Source organism: Ruditapes philippinarum, unplaced genomic scaffold (assembly GCF_026571515.1).
Source record: "Ruditapes philippinarum isolate M1 unplaced genomic scaffold, ASM2657151v2 ctg340_1_1_1_1, whole genome shotgun sequence".
Taxonomy (NCBI): domain Eukaryota; kingdom Metazoa; phylum Mollusca; class Bivalvia; order Venerida; family Veneridae; genus Ruditapes; species Ruditapes philippinarum.
Window position 1 is genome coordinate 370,124 of NW_026859220.1, and position 23,365 is coordinate 393,488.

Sequence of the window (23,365 nt, forward strand, 5' to 3'; positions counted from 1 at the left end):
ATTTCTTTAAAGCTAAGAAATTATTGCTAAAGGAATGTAGAAGGTTTTATAAGTTGGAATGCTGAAGGGTTATTGGTGTTAGAAGGCAGTTTGACAAATAAAATGCTTTCAACCTCTCTTCTGAATGGATCTAATGGCATTTTTTTAGGGAACACCACTGGTCCAAATGTCAAAAACCATAAAATTGGAATACTTAATGATCATTTGAGGAAGTATTTTTTACTACCAAAAGTCGACATGTCCTGCAATATAAGGTAATTCAAAGATTTTTCATTTATAGTCCTTGCTGAAAAAGTACAATAATTTTGTTTTCCTAGTAAAAGAAAAAATTACTTGTCGATTGTTTAACAGGTAATTAATAAATGCCAGGTTATTTTCTGTCCCGTCAAACATACGAATTGTGTGATAAGCAGCATTAATTGAACCTTTTTTATATGCCCGAGAGAATTTCGGGCATATTGTGTTATACATCCTGGCGTCCGCCCATTAGCAATTTGGTTTCTGGAGCATAACTTAAGTTCCATTTGGCCAACAATATTCAAACTTCATAGTATGATTGTCCATATTCTGTAGAAGACCCCTTCTGATTTTGCGGTCTAAGGTCAAGCTCACTATAACCTTAAAACTGAAAACGGTTTCTGGAGCATAACTTAAGTTCCATTTGGACAACACTATTCAAACTTTATTTGATGATTATCCATATTGGGTAGAAGACCCCTATTGATTTTTGGGTAACAAGGTTAAGGTCACTATTACCTTGAAACTGAAAACAGTTTCTGCTCAATAACGAGTATTAATCAACCTACAACTGTAAAATTTTATAGAATGAACAGCCAAATCCAATAAATGACCCCTAGTTATTTTAGGGTCAAAAGTCAGGGTCACAATGACCTTTACACTGAAAATTGTGGTTTCTGGAACATACCTTGAGTACCATTTGGCTAACAGTGTTCAAACTTCATAGGATGATTGCCTATATTGAATAAAAGATCTATATTGGGGGTTACAAGGTCAATATCAAATTACCTTAATATTGTTGACAGTTTCATAACTGTCAAACGTCATAGAATGATCACTTATATCGTGACATTAACTATATGCCCTAAAATATTTCCTTATATTATTTTATACCCCTGGCGTCTTTCAGCCCATCCGTCGTAGCATTTTTGATGCATATAGTCTCTGCTTTGTTCATCTGTCTGTTCGTCCGCTTTTCTTGTCCGGGACATAACTTTGAAACAACAAGAGGGATCAAGGTAGATCGTAACTCTGCCTTGCCTAATTTTGGAGTTATTGCCCTGTGATTTTTTTTTACACGTTGAACTTTGTCCGGGACATGACTCTTAAACTATAAGAGGTATCAACATGAAACTTTATAGGCAGATAGATCTCATTGAGTAGGTGTGCAGTGCACAAGAACCGTAACTCTGCCATGCCTTATTTTTGAATTATTGCCCTTTGTTGTTTTTTTACACTTAGTCCGGGACATAACTCTAAAAGTATAAGAGATATCAACTTGAAACTATGTAGGTAGATAGATCTCATTGAGTAGAAGTGCATTGTTAAAGAATCATAACTCTGTCTTGCCTACTTTTGAAGTTTTTGCCCTTTGTTCATTTTGACACTGAACTTTGTCTGGGACATTACACTAAAATTATAAGAGATATCAACATAAAAAAACACTTTCGGGCATGTAATGCTCCGCCTAGCGTGCTCTTGTTTACCTACATTATGTGTGCTCAGTGGCCACAAATTTCTTTAATACTGACCATTGGCCGGTTATGACGATTAGAATAAAAAAAAACATCCGCTGGGTATAGAAAAAAATCTGCTTCATACCTGACCTTGCTTAATTAATACCCAAAACTGCAGTGACCTGTTTTCCATCGAAAATATTAAATGAAATTTGCAATAAATTGTGAACTGAATTAAATTGTATGTCAACAACAATATACTTGAAGCTACTTAATAGGATATAAATATTCGTAACTGAGTTCCAGGCAATTCTAGATATTCTACCCGCCTTCAATGAGTAAGTACAAACACGGGGCATATGCCACGTGACACTGGCGATCTGCTGGGGCCCCAAAAAAACTTTGATTTGGTTTTACGTCGAACCGACACAGTATAGGTCATTTGGCGACGTTCCAGCTTTACTGGTGGAGGAAGACCTGGGTGCTCTTTCGGGCACAAACGGGTCCCTAAAACGACACAGCTGTGTTGAATATATCCTGTCCTCGTTTTACCATTATTTACTGAAATACCATTGTACATGCGAAGACAAGAATTGCTGATAAAAATCGACACTGAAACCAATTTTTAACCGTTATGCTTCGGATCGAACTCATTTTGCCGAGGGGACCAAGTGGCCATTCAAGTATTTATGAACATATCACCAATTACTTGTTAGATATTACAAGAAAAACGGTTTGTAATGATACTATATTACTGTACATGCAGAAGATAGTATTTTAGGTAATTATTTTTTGTAAACTAAACAGCTTTTGGTGACAACAAGTACATAATTATGAAATACAAATTACTTGAAATAAGTCAATGATAAATAAGAGAACATTTTACTTTAAAAATATTTTTAATAAATTCAACAGATAAAAAAGTGAAAATAATGAACATTTATAACTTCAAATTGAATTTTACATTGTAATCCACCGTGATACTTGTTACACAAATACAAGAAATATGAAATACAAGAAATAAATGGGACCTAAACGTTTATAATGTAAGGGATGACAAGGCGTGTGATGCAGTTAACTTATAAGATGAAAACAGGTGCGGATCCAAGATTTTTACCAGAAGGGCTCACATGCTTTAGACAAGGAGCAATGCCTATTTTAGAAGGGATTATCATTGTACTACTTTTCTGTGTGGGTGCGTTTTAAGTCAAATTTTTGCTTGATTTTCAATGTAAAAAAGCGCAAGTTAAATTAATACCCAGACCTTGGTATTAATTACATTTTAGCCAAACTTCAGGTAGTGGGGTCATGATCCGCTTAACCCCTCCACATGGGATCCACCTATTAGTGAATCTCGCAATAAACCTTCTCAAACATGGCACTTGATGAAATAACAACAACAAGTAATAGTAAGAGTAACGCATATACAGGTTATAATTACGACATGACCGGAAAGATGTTGATACGTAGAAAACAAGATTAAAGTTCGACATTTTCCACAACCATGCTGTTAAATGTATATTTCCGTATTTTTATTTATAAAACAAGTTAATAGGGTTTTTTTATGAATCCGGCAATAGCTATTGATAAAAATTGCTAAATTTTTAGTTATATTGGAATTCGTCGCTGTTTATCAACAATTTTTTTTTTATATATGACAGTTCATAATACTGGCGCATACTGTACGATCGGTCAACTAGCACATTCATGCCGCCCGGTTTCTGTTGTGTTTGTATGTATGCACACAGAGAAAAGGTAAATAAAACTTGATCATGGTCTCCTGCTTTGTACTTGTTGACAAAAATGATACATGGTTTTGTCCAAATTGAAAGATGCACACGTCCATTTAAGATATTTAGCGTGGAGACGGTCCTGAGAGAAACCAATTTTTTACCATCACACTCGAATCAAACTCAAACATGCAGTGTTTTGGACGTGTGTGTAATCAGCGTCTTGTTTTCGTAATCTCCAATATTGCTCTTTGAATGTTTGTCTTTTGCTTTGTGCTGAAAAGCAGCAACGCCTGCGACTAGCAGAAGAATTATGACAAAAGAAATTCCTAAACGCACAACCACAGTTAGGAATCTGCCTATAAAACAACCTGGATGGAAGAGAAATAGATTGTTTTGATCTTAGCATATTGTTATAATCAGAGACTGAATTTCAAAGTTTTCATATAGATACAATACAAATTAATTTGCTATATATACATGTATTTCAAAGATTTTTGTTAAAAACACTATCTTATTAAAATAAAATCTTAGTTTAATAATGCTTTGATTTTAAAGGCACACTATGTCTCAGAAACGATTTTTAGAAAGGGCAAACATTAGTTATAACCTTTCATTATTGGTTTAAGAGCATGATAGATGCTTATCACCTGACGAATGTTCCGCTGAATGAGAAATTAGTTGTCCTTGAATATTATTGTAAAATGTAAACGAAATGGTATTTTACGTCCTTATGTTGGCCAATAAGTAACTTTCGTGACTATAAAATAGAATACAAAAAATAAAATGCTTTTCGGAAAATGAAATGAAGTAATTTCTCTGACATAATCATTACGGTTTTCCTTCACCATGTACTGAAAAATCCAATACCTGTATATTGCGTGTTTTTATTTTAACAAAATAACGGGAATCCAATGCAGTAAAAGATAATATATATGTAGTGCTTACGGAATCCGCTTTCTTGTGGAGCACAGTCCGGACAGTTCCTTTTCCAGCAGATCAGAGGCTAAAATCACAATCAAATTTACATTTTCAAAAAATATTATTTTTTAATGGTAAATAGAAAGTATATATTTATTTTATTACATTCGTAACTGTCAAATAAAGCTTGTTACATTTATTGCTTATGCTGTCTTACTATGTACATTTGTACTAGGTACATTTGTTATAAAAAGGATTCTATTTAACATAGAAAATAGTAAAGTGGTAAAGCTAGCTGATTAAGAATAACTTGTTTATAGATTTAACGCGGAGGGTTTAAATAATATTGAAGGCATGTTCTTTAAATATTGTTTATGAGGGGAAGTAATTAAGCTAATTTGTTGCATTGAGTGTTAGTGATTTCCTTTCTTACAATTGCTACAAAAAGAATATGGGCTACTCATGTCTGTATTTGAAAACTCGGTAAAATACCCCCAGCCGATTTTGCTGCATTTACATTTTTATGTGTTAAATAAAAAAAAAACCGCCAATCATTCAAGAGGAATATTTTTTATTGTTTTCGAATTTGACAGATCTTTATAAAATCACCAGAAGGAAACATTGTCTTACCGGTAATGTTGTATTTTCAGAATCTGCTTCAGTTAGATTTCCCTCTTTAACGGTATCGGTGTTTTTGTCGCAATCCTTCACTGGATTTATGCGGATTATTACTCCATTAAAACCTGCATCGGCGTGCGTTGTCGGAATAGGGGCATATTCACCCTCTTTATTCTTCTCTTCTAATTCATTTTTATCGGTACCTAATTCATCAAAGCCGTCTTTAAATGTTTTGGCACTATAATGAATTTGAACCCGTATCTCACTTTCATCTCTTTTTATATCTTTTCCAATTTTCGGGACTAAATCACTTCCAACCCCACCTCTGTTGTTATATCCGTCTATAAATTCAGTAAAGGAAGTCGATGTTCTTGGGTTTCTTTCGATGTCATTTTCTTTACCAATAGAATCTTTATTGCTGCTGACATCAGTATGTGCGGCAGTTTCCAAGTTGTTATTTCCTATTATGACTTTCGTTTCAGTAACCCCTTTCACTGATTCTTTGCCAACCTCTTCAACTTTACCATATATAGCATGCGGACAATTGTCCTGCACACAAACGCCAAATATAACCAGCAACAAATATAATGCTCTACCAGTAATTCCCATGACTTATATAATTATCAATATATTTTGATTTTCGTTTTGATGTTCTCACATTCTTCCATGTAAGCTAGTGTTTTAACATTTTTTACGATTAAACGTTATAATGTAATAAATTATACGTGATTCCCTCACCTGATAAGCTACGGTAAGTGTATGCACAAGAAGATATTTTTAAGATACATAGATTATATAGGCTGTGTGCAAATCAATAGGATATAATTATTCTAATTTTACATTTGTTTGTATATACATGTACATGTATATATTTGATATAAGCGGGCGAAACCCAGGTATGTTTTGGCACCGATTCTTATTTAAGTGTAAACAAATAGAATGACAAAGGTGTTCTATTCAACTATTTTTAAATGCTTACCTAATGTATGTGTCATATTGTATTGTAAGGTTTATTTATAAGTTATATAGGTTCCACTTTTGGTTTTGATTATCACAAGTTCATAATAGACTATGTACAAGTGTTACATTATGTTAGTCGACCAGACCCTGTGGTGGCTAGAAATGTTTCTTTTAAACCGTATTAACTCAGTATCATTTTTGCCCGGTACTTCGGGATAATTGAATGTAATGCATTAGTGTTGAATGACACTGCCTATGCCGTGAGAGATGACAACTTTTTTTTTATATTCTCTCGTGAACACGCCCAATCTAACCTTGTATGTAATTACAATCCTTTGATTTGATTGCAAGGCATCTGCACATACCAGTTAGAATTGTCATGATTGGTGGACAAACAAGTATTCAATCAATATAGATGCCGTATTCCTTCTTGCTTCTGAATGAATGGTATAAAAATGCGATTATAAAAGAGCTTACTATCATCCAAATAATGAAATAAATACGACTGTTTAATATTTTCATTATTTGTTATTAGAATGTTTCGCTCTATGTTATTTTTATATTTTCCATTATGTTTTGTTAACAAAACGGATAAAGGGAGGGTTTACCTCCTGTAAATTACAAGTTAAATAGCTGAGGAATGAGTTCACACCCCATCAGGAGAGAGCTGTTCCTTCCTTGAGAAAGAAACTTTACACACATTGCTTTGTATTGGTTTGTTCCAACAGGGTCTTTCAAATATTCTATTTGAAAGACGCTGCATGGTTCCAAGAAAGAAGTCGACAGTGTCTTTATTTGCTCAAAGATAGGACAATTGGATTAAAATCAGTTCTATATTTATAAACAAAAACTTAAGTTGATATTTATTATATGTAACATGTGAACATGACAAACATAAAAGCAAATGTATACTTTTAGTTGCATAAGATGTTGGCGCGTGCCGTGATATAAGGGTGAATAAAGCCCAAACTATATATAAATATGACCCGAGGTGCTGTTTTATATAACTGGACAGAAAATGAATGTGTATACTCTACTTTTAATGAGTGTCCATAAAGGGCACACAAAGCAGATTTCTTTTCGCAGGTTCTATTGGTTTGCAGCCTATACTGGCCAGTAAAAAAACACATTGATGTTATTGTGCTGCAGGTGTCTCAGGTCTCAAGCTGTTCGATCCGTGTTGTATAGCATTATCAGACTGCTGTGTTAGTGTCTAGTGTAGTTTGAACATTAATTACACACAGTCAAGGTATCAACACACTATAAATAGTTGGTATACTAAAATTTGAAAGCCGGCACGTGAAAACAACAAAAGACGTTCACATTGCCAATGACGTGAAAATTAAAAAAAAAGTGAATTACCCTTGAAATGTTAAAACTAAATATGATTGGATAACGAACAGCAAATTTCAAAAGTTTTATATTTATTTCAAGAGCTAAAGAATTGAATATCGTAAAGAATTCAAAATGTCAATTCTTATATACAACTACGGATCGATTAAATAGGTGGAACGATATGGTTATGAAACTACCCGTCTATATGACTGAAATACTGTTGGAAAAAGGCGTAACATGAAACAAACAAACAAACAACCAAACAAACAAACAAACAAATAAAATTAAATAGGTAAAATTTCAGCGTAATTGAACCAGTTATTTAAACCAGGAAGTAAATCTGGAATAATAATAATAACAATAACGTGTATACTAAATTTAGACAAAGAAGTCAATTATTTAGGACAGTCTGTATATTGGTTAAATGACAAAATATCGACCTGGTTCTATTTTAAAATAATGAATCTTAAATCAATTAACACACATTTAGAAGTACTTTATTTACGGATTGAAATAAATCATGAGTAAAACTGACAATTTTAGAAATATGATATACTCTGGTATAAAGGTATACGTGACATGTTATTAGTGATTAAAGAAAAGTAGGAATTTCAATAGGTTTTAATGTAGCTTACCTTTTTGAACTGTGAAGATAAATGTATTTTCGTTTACTTAACATGGTCGTATTAGTTGAAATAAAGAAATTCCCCCCCCCCCCCCCAAAAAAAAAAAAATAATTCTAGCTAAACTGCGTTTCATTTAGATCTTATGTCGTGAAAAAGAAACACGTCGTGAATTTTTAAAATTTAAAGTGCGTCGTTTGGCAATATTGCGGTTATTCAGATGGAAAGATCCATGCTATTAACGACGGTGTGTCTGACTTGTCATTTTGATGGTATGACTTACTAATTTTGTATCAAATATACGAACAATGTGATATATCTTTATTTATAGAACTTCCTAAACTTTGTAACAAAACCAAAATCACAGAGAACTTTGATGCGAACTTTTGTGAGAACTGAAGTGTAACATGTATCAATAAATGTGCTAAGCAATTATATATATACATACACTATGTATACTATAATACATATGTATAATATAATACATACATGATTTATATACCAAAGTAAATGTTTCATATAAATCTGTTTAGAATTTTTTTTCATCATTGGACGACATGTCTGTCTTTATTTTGTACGCATATACAAATTGAGAAAATAAAATAATTATAAACTGTATAATATAAGCTGTAAGTTGCATCACCTTAAATAGTGATAAAAGAAGATCATCCGACAAGGATATCTATATATTCATTGTTCCTGCCCTAATAAATGTTATCCGGGACACTGCAAATGTGGGGTTTCCCATGGTCATCCCATGTACTAACAACTTTTACTGTTATAGCTTCATGGTGCAGTACCGGACACAATAGATAACCAACCTGTTGGGCTAATTTTCGTATACTTATCTCATAAAATACTTAGAAATAAATTTAAAAATTCAACTGAGCGAACAATCTAAAATGTTACATCTTATTGGTCTAGATCTGCACCAAAACAAAACATTTAGCTTTGTTACCTCATCTCATAAAAGCCAATTTAATGTAAACCATTTTGATTTGATCTCCGTCTACACTGGATTTATCAATGTTGTTTTATCATCTGTATAAACAACGTCATGCTCTGTGTCTTTTATGGCTACACTTTTGCATTTCTTTTTGGTTGTTGAAATATAGACGCATGAAAACAACAAGAGGATGACAGTTCCGAAGATAACAACGCGTACTATGACTGTAAGGGAACTGCGAACAAAGCAACCTGTATGAATACAAAAACATTGTTACACCTGGCACAATGTCAGACTATTATCATCTGTGACGAACATTGAAATGTTATAAATTTCACATGCTTTGATAGCAAATGCAGGTAGTTTTTCATTTTCTAGTGGTCATGCGATAATAGTTTAATGATGATAATAATGATGATAATAATAATAATTAACACATTTTACAACTATTCGCTATTTAGGAGAAAAAATGTGTAATCGGCCAATCAGGTCATTTAGAAGACGAGAAACGGTATTCCGATGGACCTGAGTTCGAGTTCCTGACAAACTCACACTGTGAACATCAACATGAAAAGATAACGCAAGAAAAAGTGAATGATTCTTATTTTCATCATTGTTTTCTTGTTGATCAATTTTGAAATAATGCTCGGAGGGGCACTTGAGGTCTTCCTAAACCAGCAAAATTATTGAAAGTCGCCATATGACCTTTACAGTGTTGGTGCGACGTAATGCCAAACAAAAACATTTGATGGAGAAGGATTATTATCAAAGACAATCAGCAAATTTCCTGCATTGATATAGATATATCAAAAAGTTTGGAATATATATATTATTAAAACAACTATAATATTGTGAGTTAAAGCCAAAACAAATCTCATTTACACAGATGCATTTTGCAATATCAAATCAATTTGCAGACATATGTTGTGTTAGATAAATAACTGTCAATATTTGTGCGGAAATTTAAAAGAAAACATCCGTTTGACGTGTTTCTGATTTAATGTAATATCTTATTTACTTTCTACGTTGTTGTTTAAATCAATGTATTGGAAAACCATAACTTTTCATATATATATTACTTCATTTCTACAAGTTAACAAGTCGGCGTATGACGGTAACAATATCTATATTTAACGGAACAAATTGGAAACCCGGCTGTTCTGCGCAGCACTAAATAAATAAAGAACACTACTTACGGATTTCGGACTCTTGTGCAACACAATCAGAGCAATTGATCTCCCAACATATCATCGGCTAGATGTAATATGATTTAATGTATTTTAATGTTTGATAAACACGTATGATTTAAAAATAAACAAAACCAATTTAACTTTGAACATATCTCAACTATTTAAATAATTGAATTATTTATTCTAACTCAAATTTGAAGAAAGCAGAAACCACTCCAAAGGTCTCTTTCCTGAAAAAAAAACAAACACGAGAGATGCAAATTCATTCATCGTCATGATGAGAATATGTTAACCAACATTTCATAGATTCTTTGATGTAATAATATTCTACCTACAAAAAATTATCGCTTTCTAATCTTGCATTTTAATTATTTTGTCGTGCATTTGAATCATTTGGTATCATAATTGAATCTTATGTTGGGTTGTTTACTTACCGGTAATGTTTTGTTATTAACACCAAGTTCGTCAACATTCGAGCCACCTGTCATGCCAGGATCCCCTTGTGTAGTTTCTACGTACATTATTACTTTGATTTCATTTGCTTTATCCCATGATTTAGTCAAAGCGTTTTCATCCGTAATTCCATCAGCGTCTGACGTATCTTTAACATCACGATACTGGTCATAATCATTCTTGATTGGATAAGCACGATCATTGATCGCTTCAAGAATTTTTAATTCTTTTCCAGCATTTATGTCTTGAATGTTATCAAGAATGTCTCCATTTTGATGCGTTATGAGTTTGTAAATGAGCCGTTATTTAATTCGTTACGCAAGTTCTATAGAACGATGACCCTTTTGTAATACATCAGTAATGTCTTTTTTATTAATAGTTGTTTATGTCCTTATGCTACTCATGTTAATGTTTTCAAATAAACCATTTTTGCAACACCATAATTGTAAACAAAACAAATGACTGTCAGAAAATACGGTCTTATCAAATACTGTTTGTAGTTTTGAATGATATTGTCACTGACTTTAAAATATTGTCTATACTAATTGGTTTGCCTATCTGAAAATGCCAAATATAGTAGCATCGCATAAGTGTCAACATTATAAATACGTAAATGAATTATAAATAATCATCGTAAATTCGTAATCTTTTGATGCATGTCCATACAAAGTGAAATTTGATAAATATCATGATTTTTAAATTTAAATGAATTTGTAATAATTAAAAGTATATTCGTTTAGGTAAGTGTATAATTAGAAAATAGATTATCTTTATTATTTAGTAATTTTTGCGTTGTTCTTTTTAATTAAATATTATATAAAAGAAACCCTACATAGAAACCTATACAGTTAGTGTTTGACATTGGTTTAGAAAAAGAAGTTGCCAGAATAATAAGACACACTGTTTAATTTTGATTAAAGTTTTGTTCGAAAGGAGTCGTTTTGCAAATAGTAGTTAAAATGTTATCTTGTTTTTGCCGTCGTAGAAAAGCGAAAATACCGAGCTACGTGTATGAAGAGATTGAGAAGAGGCAGAGACAAGCCGGGTTAAAAACATTCATGGCTCGGAGGGGCGTTGATTGGATTTCTAGTACATGTAGTATCAACGCGGGAAACAGTCGGAGAAGGTATTGTTTTAATCCCCAGTTTATATTTAAAAGATCAGATAATAGAGCTGATAACTATGAGATTTAAACGGGTTAGAAGAATAATAAAAATAAGAATATTAAACAATAATGTTCGATGTCATATTAGCAACGTGGGAGGAGTAGCCTTAAAATTCACTACTGTAAATCTCTTAACTTGATTTATCCATTTTTCAAACTTGACAAAACCATTTTATGACTGTCTGAGTAGCGAATAGCGCAGGCCATGATCGAACGCCACAACTGTGCCGGCTTACATTTGCCTACACTTTATTCAGGAGTAGATATTGTCCAGGTCATAAGAATTAGAGTTTAAGACAAAATTGAAAAAAGTTTTTTTTATAATTATTATCCAAAATTATCCTACAAATTAAATTTGTGAAGCATATATGAAATTTTCATTTTGGTAAATATGTTTAAACACTCTGTTAAATTGTCAAGAAAAAATAGGTATAAAGCATGTACACCTTTCTCATCTTTTATACGTGTATATAAATCCTTTCTTTTTATGATTCAGAGAAACAAGAATTCTCTTTCATTTTACATTGCTATTTTATTTCATATCAGTGACCAAAACATGGAGAAGAACAAGCTGCGACAGTTAGGAATATCTGAGAAAAATGCAACCATCGGAAATAGCTGAAAGAATACATAATTATTTGTGATGAGCGGTTCCTTGTTGACTGCAATTTCACAAGTAGCGTTTATATCAAGATCTTCAAGGCCAGCGCTACATTCAAACCATGTTAGAAGGCGAAGCAACCACTATTTCTATCTTGTTCACAGCCCAACAACACAACGATGCACTTATTTGTTTGTTTGCATCGCGTCAATGTGTCCTGCACCGGTGAAGGAGCAAAAACCTGTGAACATGTACAAAGCTATTCCGTAGCAAAACTGATATAGCAACTCTTATCTGCCGTGCAAGAATTACACAAAGAAGACGTAACTTGACTTGAGGGCAAGCCTAATAGTAACTTAGTAACAAGACAGTTGTTCTATAAACTTTGTTAGAGGAAATACCACGAAAATAAACTATACGGCTATTTAAGTTATTGTTTGTTTATGTTGTAAAGAGGGCCTACCCTTATTTCTATAGACCAAAAGAAGTATACACTAATTCTGTTTCTTTCTGTTTAAATGCCCAACTATTTCACAGATCTGTGCAGCAACAAAACTGCTTGGATTATTGTTATTGTTTCAATATCATGACAACCTTTGTCTCCATAAATGACCAGACAACATTGAAATAAATGGAATGTAAATAAGGTGTATTCTTTTTGGATAAGAGGACCATAAAATGTAAGATATGGCATCATTAGACGCCTTGCGTTCAACCTTTTTTATGCCTAGTTTCGGAATAAATTTAAATAGAACATGCATATGTTTAGCGAACAACAAATGTTCCTACTGACGGATCCTAAAGCTTTTTCTATTTTCAATAAACCCTGCTTATAAGCCATTTTCAAGTTACAAACCGTAGGTGTTTCTTGCATAAGTTGAAATAATTGCAAGGTGATTGACACTACAATTAGATATATCATACAGTACTTCAATTCAATTCAAGTTTATAATCATAGATTGCTATTCGCCGGCCCAAACACAATTTGTACAATATCATATTAATATTGCATGTGGTTATGATCATTACAAACTTGTGATCACACCCAATCAAACTGTGTCTGTAATTACAATCTTTTGATTTTTCTCCGTTGATTTTCATACCATAATTGTCAAGATTGATGAAATATCAAGTATTCAATCGATAGAAATGCAGTATTTCTTATTTCTAAAATAGCGTTGCTTCTGAATACCGCGTATATACAATTATAAAAGAGCTAACTATCAATCAGTTAATTATTACAAATAAAATAATATATGAAAAAGAATACGATTGTTCCATTTTTTCATTATTTGTTATAAGAATGTTTCGCTGTTTTTTATTTATTCATATTTCCTATTATGTTTTGTTTACAAAACGGATAAAGGGGTGGTAAACCTCCTTTAATTGACAAGTTAAATGGCCGAGGATCGTTGCATTCCTATCAGGTGCAAGTCCTTGTTTCCTTGAGGAAGAAACTTTACACACATTACTTTGTATTGGTTTGTTCCTACAGGGTCTTTCAAATAGTCTACTTGAAAGACCCTGCATGAGTCGACAGTGCCTCTATTTGTTTAAAGCGCTCTATACAATTGGACTAAAATCAGTTCTATCTATCTATTCATTAACACAAAATTAAGTCGATATTTATTATATATATATATGTAACATGTGAAGATGTCAAACATAAAAGCAAATTTATACTACGATTAGTATTAGTTACATAAGATGTGGCGGGTGCCGTTATGTAAGGTAGAATATAGCCCGAATGAAATAAAAAAATACCCGAGGCACTGTTCTTTATAACTGGTGGGAAATTGTGTGTGTTTGTAGTTAATGTTTAATGAGGTTCCATCCGCCCGTGTAGGGCACAGTAAGCAGATTTCTCTTTCGCGTGTTCTATTGGCTTGCAGTCTGGCGAACATGTTGGCCATTAAGAAAACATTGATGTTATTGTGCTGCAGGTGTCTCAGGTCTCAAGCTGTTCGATCCGTGCTGTATAGCATTATTAGACTGCTGTGTTAGTGCCTGGTGTTGTTTGAACATTAATTACACACAGTTAAGGTATTAACACACTATAAATGGTTTGTATACTAAAATATGAAAGCCGGCACGAGAAAACAACCCTTAGCGCTACATACGCACCGTGTTAGAAGGCGATGCTACCACTATTTTTATCTCGTTCACAGCACAGCTACACAACAATGTACTTATTTGTTTGTTTGTATTTTCGCGTCAATGTGTCCTGCACCGGCAAAGGAGCAAAAACCTGTGAACATGTACAAAGCTATTCCGTAGAAAAACTGATATAGCAACTCTTATCTTCCGTGCAAGAATTACACAAAGACGACGTAACTTGACTTGAGGGCAAGGTTTGGCAAAATAGTAACTCAGTAGCAAGACAGTTGTTCGATAAACTTTGTTAGAGGAAAAACCACGAAAATGAACTATACGGCTATTTAAGTTTTTGTTTGTTTATGTTGCAAAGATGACCTACCCTTATTTCTATAGACCAAATGAAGTATACACTTTTTCTGTTCCTTTCTGTATAAATGCCCAACTATTACACAGATCTTTGCAGCAACAAAACTGCTTGGATTATATGGAAAAGAATACGATTGTTCCATTTTTTTTTCATTATTTGTTATAAGAATGTTTCGCTGTTTTTTATTAATTCATATTTCCTATTATGTTTTGTTAACAAAACGGATAAAGGTGTAGTTAACCTCCTTTAAATGACAAGTTAAATGGCCGAGGATCGTTGCATTCCTATCAGGTGCAAGTTCTTGTTTCCTTGAGGAAGAAACTTTACTTACATTGCTTTGTATTGGTTTGTTTATACAGGGTCTTTCAAATAGTCTATTTGAAAGAACCTGCATGAGTCGACAGTGTCTTTATTTGTTTAAAGCGCCCTACACAATCGGACTAAAATCAGTTCTATCTATCTATTTATTAACACAAAATTAAGTCGATATTTATTATATATATGTAACATGTGAAGATGACAAACATAAAGCAAATTTATACTACGATTAGTATTAGTTACATAAGATGTGGCGGGTGCCGTTATTTAAGGGAGAATATAGCCCGAATGAAATAAAAAAATACCCGATGCGCTGTTCTTTATAACTGGTGGGAAATTTTGTGTGTTTGTCGTTAATGTTTAATGAGGGTCTATCCGTCCGTGTAGGGCACAGTTAGCAGATTATTCTTTCGCGTGTTCTATTGACTTGCAGTCTGGCTAACATGTTGGCCAGTAAGAAAACATAGATGTTTTGTGCTGCAGGTGTCTCAGGTCTCAAGCTGTTCGATCCGTGCTGTATAGCCTTATCAGACTGCTGTGTAAGTGGAACATTAATTACAAATAGTCCAGGTATCAACACACTATAAATTGTTGGTATACTACAATTGGAACGCCTGCATGAGAAAACAACCCTTAACGCCAAAAGAAGATCACATTGCCAATGACGTGAAAATTAAAAAAGTAAATTATCATTGAAATGTTAAAAATAAATGTGATTAGGTAACGATAAGCAAATCCTAAGGTTTTATATTTATTGAAAGACCTAAAGAATTGGATATCTTAAAGAATTCAACATGATCGAATAGTGAATTGCGTAAAGTGTGGATTTCTCACTCCGTCATTCTGTTTAGGGGCGTGTCCCCGAGAGCACCGAGCACATATATTGTTTATGTGGGAATTACTGACTCGGTTTGAATGAAAATAGAATTCATTACATCTTTCATGATCCCCAGCACCGCCTTAAGTCGTATTAACGCTTAAAAACTAAATGTATAGGAAGGACAAAATTCAGTTCTTATATACAACTAAGGGTGGTTAAAATAGGTAAATCTTCAGCGTTTTCGAATTTAAGAATTGCATCAGTTATTTAAACCAGGAAGTTAATCTGGAATAATAATAATAACAATAACAAGAATACTAAATTTAGACAAAGAAATCAAATATTTAGGACTACCTCTATATTGGTTAAATGAAAAATATCGACTTGTTTTTTTTAAATGTGAACCTTAAATCAATTAACACACATTTTAAATTACTTTATTTACGGATTGAAATAAATCATGAGTAAAACTGACAATTTTAGAAATATGATATACATGTACTCTGGTATTAAAGTATACGTGACATGTAATTAGTAATAAAAGAAAAGTAGGAATTTCAATAGGTCTTAATGTAGCTTACCTTTTTGAACTGTGAAGAAAGATAACTGTATTTTCGTTTATTTAACACGGTCGTTTTAGTTTAAATGAAGTCATTTCCAAAGAAATAGAAATCTAACTTTTATCTGCTTTTCATTTCATTATGCATTTTAGTCTTCAATGAAATGTTAATAATTTATATAATAGAGCATAATAACACAGACATGTAAGTATCATGTTTAAGTACAGCTTCTAAACTCTTTTAAATGATGGCTGCATGTCAATTAACAAGCAAGACATAATTTTTTTTTCACATAAACAATGAACATTAAATTTTATCAAACTGTTTTATGTGTAATGTTTACACTCGCACTCATCCACACACGTATGCACACACGTATGAACTCATTATATATCGTAATTGTTAGCCCTGAAAATGTCCATGATTTCAAAAATGATAATACTCCACTATATTGAAAAATGTATCAAACTGTTTGTATTTAAACAAACAAAAAACACCATGAGTTTCGTGTTAAAAAGAACATGATTTTTCATTCGAACATTTGTAAAAAACCGGAGTATAACATAAATCAATTTATGTGCTCAGCAATTATGTGTTTACATACATGTTTTATATAGAAACATAAATGTTTCATATAAATCTGACTGTATAGATTGTATTTTTTTATTATACGAGTGTCTGTTTGTATACTGTACGCATGTTCAAATTGAGAGAATAAAATAATAATAACAGTATAATATATTATTAAGCAGTTTCATGCATCACCTTAAATAGTGATAAAAGAAGACACTGATACTCATTTGTTTTGTTCTTACTTTCCATTATTGCACTAATTCCATTACACGTTTCATTTAATAAGACGAATGTCTTCCTTATCTCAGTCGTTTGCCAAAACCAAAACACCCTTAAAATATTTAACCTTAAACTAAGTATATTCTTTAAGTATCACCATTCTGAAAGGAACTCCACTGAGGTTTATAAGGCTATACAAAGCTATTTTCCCCATAAATCAGCAAGGGCACTTAACAAAGAAAGGTATGCAAAATATAATTATAAAATATACTCGAGTGAGCCAATAATCTTAAAATTAACATACTACTTATTGGTCTTTAAATTTATTTTTTGTCTATTTTCAGTGGAGTCCCTTTAATGTGAATCTGTGTGATTTAATTGAGGTCTATGCTGGGTCTATTAGGGTTGTTTTGTCATCTATATCAACAACTTCTTTCCCCGTGCGTTTTATGCCTGCATTTTTACATTTCTTTTTCTTGGTTGAAATATAGACACATGCAAACAACAAGAGGATGACAATGCCGAAAATAGCAAAGCGCACCATGACTGTGAGGAAACTGCGAACTATACAACCTGTATGAATAAAAATGTTTCATTTATACACCTGTTAGTGATAAAGTGTTTCATTTTTATCATATGTGACGAACACTGCAACGTTATAAATTTCACATGTACCAAACGTAGGCTGTTTTTTTTCATTTTCTCGTGTGGCCATGCGATATTATGAAAATAATAATAATGAAAATAATAATTCTCACGGTTTACAACTATTCACTATTTAGGAGACTAAATGTGTGAGTAGCTGATCATCCCAGTCGGAATACGCGAAACGGTATTCCGAGGGACCCGAGTTCGAGTCCATGACAGACTCACCGTTTAAACATCAACATGAAAAGATAACACAAGAAAAAGAGTATGGTTCTTATTTCCATTTTTTTCCTCTTGTGAATCACATTTGAAATAATCATAGGAGGGACAGTTGTGGTCTTCCTACGCCAGTAAACATATGGAAAGTCGCCATGTGACATTTATAGTGCTGGTGAGGCGTATTGCCAAACAAAAGCATTTAATGGAGAGAAATTATTATCAAATACGATTAGAAAAAAAGTTTGCTTTAATATAAATGTCTTACAAAGTTTGCAATGTATACATATTAATTAAAGTAAACTATAATATTGTGAATAAAAGCCAAAACAAAACTCATATACATAGATACTTTTTACAATATTCAATCAATTTGCAGACATACATGTATATGGTGTAAAATAAATAATTGACAATATTTTTGCGGAAATTCAAAACAAAACATCCGCTTGACGTGTTTCTAATTTAATGTAATATTTTATTTACTTCCTCCGTTGTTGGTATTGGAAAACCATAGTTTTAGCTAATATATAACAATATCTATTTAACGGAACAAAATAATGTACGGATAAAATGGAAACCCGGGTTTTTTCTGCGCAGCATTAAATTACAATATAGTGAGGAAAGAACACTACTTACGAATTTCGGACTCTTGTGCAACACAATCTGAGCAGATCATCTCCCAACATATCATCGGCTAAATGTAATATAATTTAATGTAAACTATTTTAATTTCGTCGATTGATAATAATATACATGTATGATTGGGAAAATAAACACAACAATTTAATTTTTACATAGCTAAACTATTTAAATTTAACCATTTATTCTCACTCAAATTTGACGAAAGCGGAAACCACTCCTAAGGTCTCTTTCCTGAAAAAAATACTAGCCCAGTTCAACCGAGAGAAGCACATGCATGTATCATTTTTCTTGCAAAATGATGAGAATTTGTTCACTCTTTGATAAAATCATATTCTAAGCTATAAAAACCATCGCTTTATTTAATTTCAATTGTAACCGTCCATTAGATTTACTTTTTCGTGCATTTGAATTACTTTGTATGACAATTGAATCATTCATTATATGTTGGACATATTTTCTTACCGGTAATGTTGTGTTATTAAAAACAAGTTCCTCAACATCTGAACCACCTGTCATGCCATGACTACCGTTTCTAGTTTCTACGTACATAATAACTTTGATATCATTCTCCTTATCCCACGATGTAGTTAAAGCGTTTCATCCGTAATGGTATTAGTGTCTGACAGATCTTTGATATCACGTAACTGTTCATAATCATTCTTGATTGGATAAGCACGATCATTGATCGCTTCAAGAAGTTTTAATTCTTTTCCAGCATTTATGTCTTGAATGTTATCAAGAATGTCTCTATTGTTTTGTGCGTTATCGAGTTTGCCAAATGAAGCCGGTTTTATTCGTGTACGGCCAAGTTCTACCTCTCTGTAACGATAATCCCTTTTGTTGTTAATATTATCGAGTGCAATTGTCTCTTTTCTGTAATTAGGTTTCGGTTTAATGTCCTTATTCGCTGACTTCATGTTAATGTTTTCAAATAAACCATTTTCTGCACACACATCATTTGGTAAAACAAAAACACAAAGAACTGTCAGAGAGGAAACGGTCTCATATGTTGTTTTCATATTTTCCCCCGAATTTTAAAATCCGACAGTATACCTAATTGGTGTGCTCTTCTTATTTATTAATCGGCTTAAGAATGATAGTAACATCGCATCAAGTGCACCTAATGTGTAATACGTAAATACGTAGAATTACTAATTTAATGCATACGTCATCAAACAATTTATTTTTTATGCCAAGGCCACTGTCGCTTTTCCAAATGCTGATCTAACATAATAAAACTGATAAGATTGAATACATTTAAAAAATAATCGACCAGTTTACGTAAAGCGGTGGGTATCAATTTCAGAACAATGAGGAGTCTCTATTTTGTTTTGGTTATTAGAACAACAACAACAACATCAATAATAATGACTACTACTACTATACTACTACTACTACTACTACTACTACTACTACTGCTACTACTATACTACTACTACTACTACTACTACTACTACTACTACTCTCTACTACTACTACTACTACTACTACTACTCTCTACTACTACTACTCTCTACTACTACTACTACTACTACTACTACTCTCTACTACTACTACTGCTGCTGCTGCTGCTGATAATGTATCAATCAATATAAAAAAATACATGATGTTATGAAAATTGACGTAACAAACGTGTAGTTTTGCAGATATACTCGCAGATTAATTTGTCTTGCTTTGGTTTTTGTCTTAAAGAGTGCCAAATTATATAGCACGCATAAATATTTGACATTGTAAATCTCGATTTATTTATAAAGATCTACGGTAAAATACCTTATCTTTTTGAAGTCCTACAAAAGTTGAAATGTTGATAAATATACCGATTTATTTAAACTTTAAACTAACAGTTTTACTAGTATGTATAATTTATGAGGTAAGAGGAATGATATAGAAAATAGAGTTTTCTTCCGCGGAATTATAGGTCATTTTTTTGGACGAAATAATGCGCTATAATTAGTTCTCATTTGTACTAGTATATTGTCATATTGAAAATAATATATGAAATGAGAGTGTTAAATGTGTCAAAAAGGACGAAATAACCATGTTTTATTATATTTAGAACGACTCAAAGGTTTTCCTTTATTTAAAATAAGCCAAGGTAGTAAATGGGTAAACGTTTAGAAACTTTATTGATTAAGTAAGCATTCACAGTTTCCAAAAATATCTAAATTTGTATTTTTTTGTTTTATTTTCCTTTGCGTTGTTCTTTTTTAATTAAAGATTATATAAAAGAAACCCTACATAGAAACCTATACAGTTAGTGTTTGACATTGGTTTAGAAAAAGAAGTTGCCAGAATAATAAGACACACTGTTTAATTTTGATTAAAGTTTTGTTCGGAAGGAATCGTTTTGCAAATAGTAGGTAACATGTTCTCTTGTTTTTGCCGTCGTAGAAATGCGAAAACACCGACCTACGTGTATGAAGAGATTGAGAAGAGGCAGTGTCAAGCCGGGTTAAAAACATTCATGGCCCGGAGGGGCGTTGATTGGATTCCAAGTACATGTAGTATCAACGCGGGAAACAGTCGGAGAAGGTATTGTTTTAATCCCCAGTTTATATTCAAAAGATCAGATAACAGAGCTGCTAACTATGGGATTTAAACCTGAAAGATAGATTAAAACATTATTAAACAATAATGTTTGATGTCATAGTAGCAACGTGGGAGGAGTTGCCTGTAAATCTCTTAACTTGATTTATCCATTTTTCAAACTTGACAAAACCATGTATCATTTTATGACTGACTGAGTAGCGAATAGCGCAGGCCATTATCGAACGCCACAACTGTGCCGGCTTACATTGGCCTACACTTTCTGCAGGGGTAGATATTGTCCAGGTCATGATAATTAGAGTTTAAGACAAAATTGGAAAACAGTTTTTAAACTGATACATGTTTACTTTTGAAAAAAACATCATCCGACATATTTTAACCATTTGAAATATCCAGAACATTTTATAATTATTATCCAAAATTATCCTACAAATTGAATTTGTGAAGCATATATGAAATGTTCATTTTTAGTAAATATGTTTAAACACTCCATTAGATTGTCAAGAAAAATAGGTATAAAACATATACACCTTTCTCATCTGTTATACGTGTATGCTTTCTTTTTATGATTCAGAGAAACAAGAATTCTCTTTCAATTTACATTGCTATTTTATTTCATATCAGTGACCAAAACATGGAGAAGAACAAGCTGCGACAGTTAGGAATATCTGGAAAAATGCAACCATCGGAAATAGCTGAAAGAGTACATAATTATTTGTGATGAGCGGTTCCTTGTTGTTGCAATTTTACAAGTAGCGTTTTGATAAAGACCAGCGTTACAAACGCACCGTGTTAGAAAGCGATGCAAACACTATTTTTATCTTATTCACAGCACACCAACACAACAATGAATTTGTTTGTTTGTTTGTATATTCGCGTCAATGTGTCCTGCACCGGCGAAGGAGCAAAAACCTGTGAACATGTACAAATCCATTATGTAGCAAAACTTATAAAGCAATTCTTATCATCCGTACTAGAATCATTCAAGCACGACGATTCCTGACATGATGAAGGCCAGGTTTAGCCAAATAGTAACTTAACAAACAAGACAGTTGTTCGATAAACATTGTGAGAGGACATACAATGAAAATGAACTATACGTCTATTTAAGTTTTTGTTTTCTTATGTTGTATAGATGGTATACCCTTATTTCTATAGACCTAATGAAGTATACACTATTTCTGTTTATTGATGTATAAATGCCCAACTATTACACAGATCTGTGCAGCAACAAAACTGCTTGGATTATTGTTATTGTTTTAATATCATGACAACCTTTGTCTCCATAAATATGGCCAGACAATGTTGAAATGGAAATATGAATGCGTTTTAGGATATTTTGAAAAGTGTGGCCATAATATGTAAGATAAGGCGTCATCACACGACTGAAGGTCAACATTTTATGCCTTGTTCCGGAATAATGACGTAGATATCTGTTTTCTAAATAAATCTAAATGGAAAAAGCATATGTTAAGCGGATAAAAATGCTCTTTAAGATGGGCGCTAAAGATTTTTTTCTTTTTAATAAACCTTGCTTATAAGCCATAATAAAGTAACTTAAAGTAACAAACCGTAGGTATTTTCTTGCATAATTTTCTAAAATTGCAATTATTTTAAGGTGATGGAGACGACAATCAGATTGTTTTCTTGCAAGACAATCTTCTATGCTATTTTAAAAAAAAACTCTACAAAGGTCTTTTTTAAGAAGCTTTACAAAGGTCCAAAACATTTGTAATCCGTCCATTGTCGTTTTTCTTTGTTGATCTTTGTTTTTATATTTCAAATTGAAAACATATGCAACAGGTGATAAAGAAATAAAGTCTGTATTATATTGTAAATAAAATGTTTTAAGTGGAATTCTTAGTCTGATTAAAGGTACTTTTATACAATTACAATGATTAATTTGGAAAAATGTAATAAGCAATGCTTTGAAGTTTTGAAGTTATTGGTTAAGACGTTCTTCAATTCAATTCAAGTTTATTAACATTAATGGCCATGTGCATAAATGGCCGCCGGCCCAAACACAATTTGTACCTTATCATATAAATAATACATTGCATGTGGTTATGATCATTACAAACAAAACAAGAAAAGAATTGATGCAAAGCATCAAAGGGCT

The 23,365-nt window shown here is 32.4% G+C and overlaps 3 protein-coding genes and 1 long non-coding RNA gene across 4 annotated transcripts; 1 reads left to right on the plus strand and 3 right to left on the minus strand.

Moving 5' to 3' along the window:
* Positions 1 to 102: 102 nt before the first annotated feature.
* On the plus strand, positions 103 to 13,109 carry LOC132755664 (uncharacterized). Its single transcript, XM_060746560.1, has 3 exons — positions 103 to 254; positions 11,456 to 11,596; positions 12,182 to 13,109. The coding sequence occupies exons 1-3, from the start codon at positions 103 to 105 to the stop codon at positions 12,255 to 12,257; spliced, it is 369 nt and encodes a 122-aa protein (XP_060602543.1). The 3' UTR covers positions 12,258 to 13,109.
* Positions 3,552 to 5,890, minus strand: LOC132755661 (uncharacterized). Its single transcript, XM_060746556.1, has 3 exons — positions 4,976 to 5,890; positions 4,373 to 4,430; positions 3,552 to 3,795 (listed from the first exon to the last, which is right to left on the minus strand). The coding sequence occupies exons 1-3, from the start codon at positions 5,570 to 5,572 to the stop codon at positions 3,608 to 3,610; spliced, it is 843 nt and encodes a 280-aa protein (XP_060602539.1). The 5' UTR covers positions 5,573 to 5,890; the 3' UTR covers positions 3,552 to 3,607.
* LOC132755662 (uncharacterized) lies at positions 7,154 to 10,736 on the minus strand. Its single transcript, XM_060746557.1, has 3 exons — positions 10,452 to 10,736; positions 10,024 to 10,081; positions 7,154 to 9,078 (listed from the first exon to the last, which is right to left on the minus strand). Exons 1-3 carry the CDS (start codon positions 10,536 to 10,538, stop codon positions 8,891 to 8,893), a joined length of 333 nt encoding a protein of 110 aa, XP_060602540.1. The 5' UTR covers positions 10,539 to 10,736; the 3' UTR covers positions 7,154 to 8,890.
* A 2,071-nt stretch (positions 13,110 to 15,180) lies between the features above and the next one.
* LOC132755665 (uncharacterized) lies at positions 15,181 to 19,848 on the minus strand. Its single transcript, XR_009629239.1, has 3 exons — positions 19,162 to 19,848; positions 18,694 to 18,751; positions 15,181 to 17,763 (listed from the first exon to the last, which is right to left on the minus strand). It is a non-coding gene; the product is annotated as an uncharacterized LOC132755665 (long non-coding RNA).
* Between the last annotated feature and the right edge of the window lie 3,517 nt (positions 19,849 to 23,365).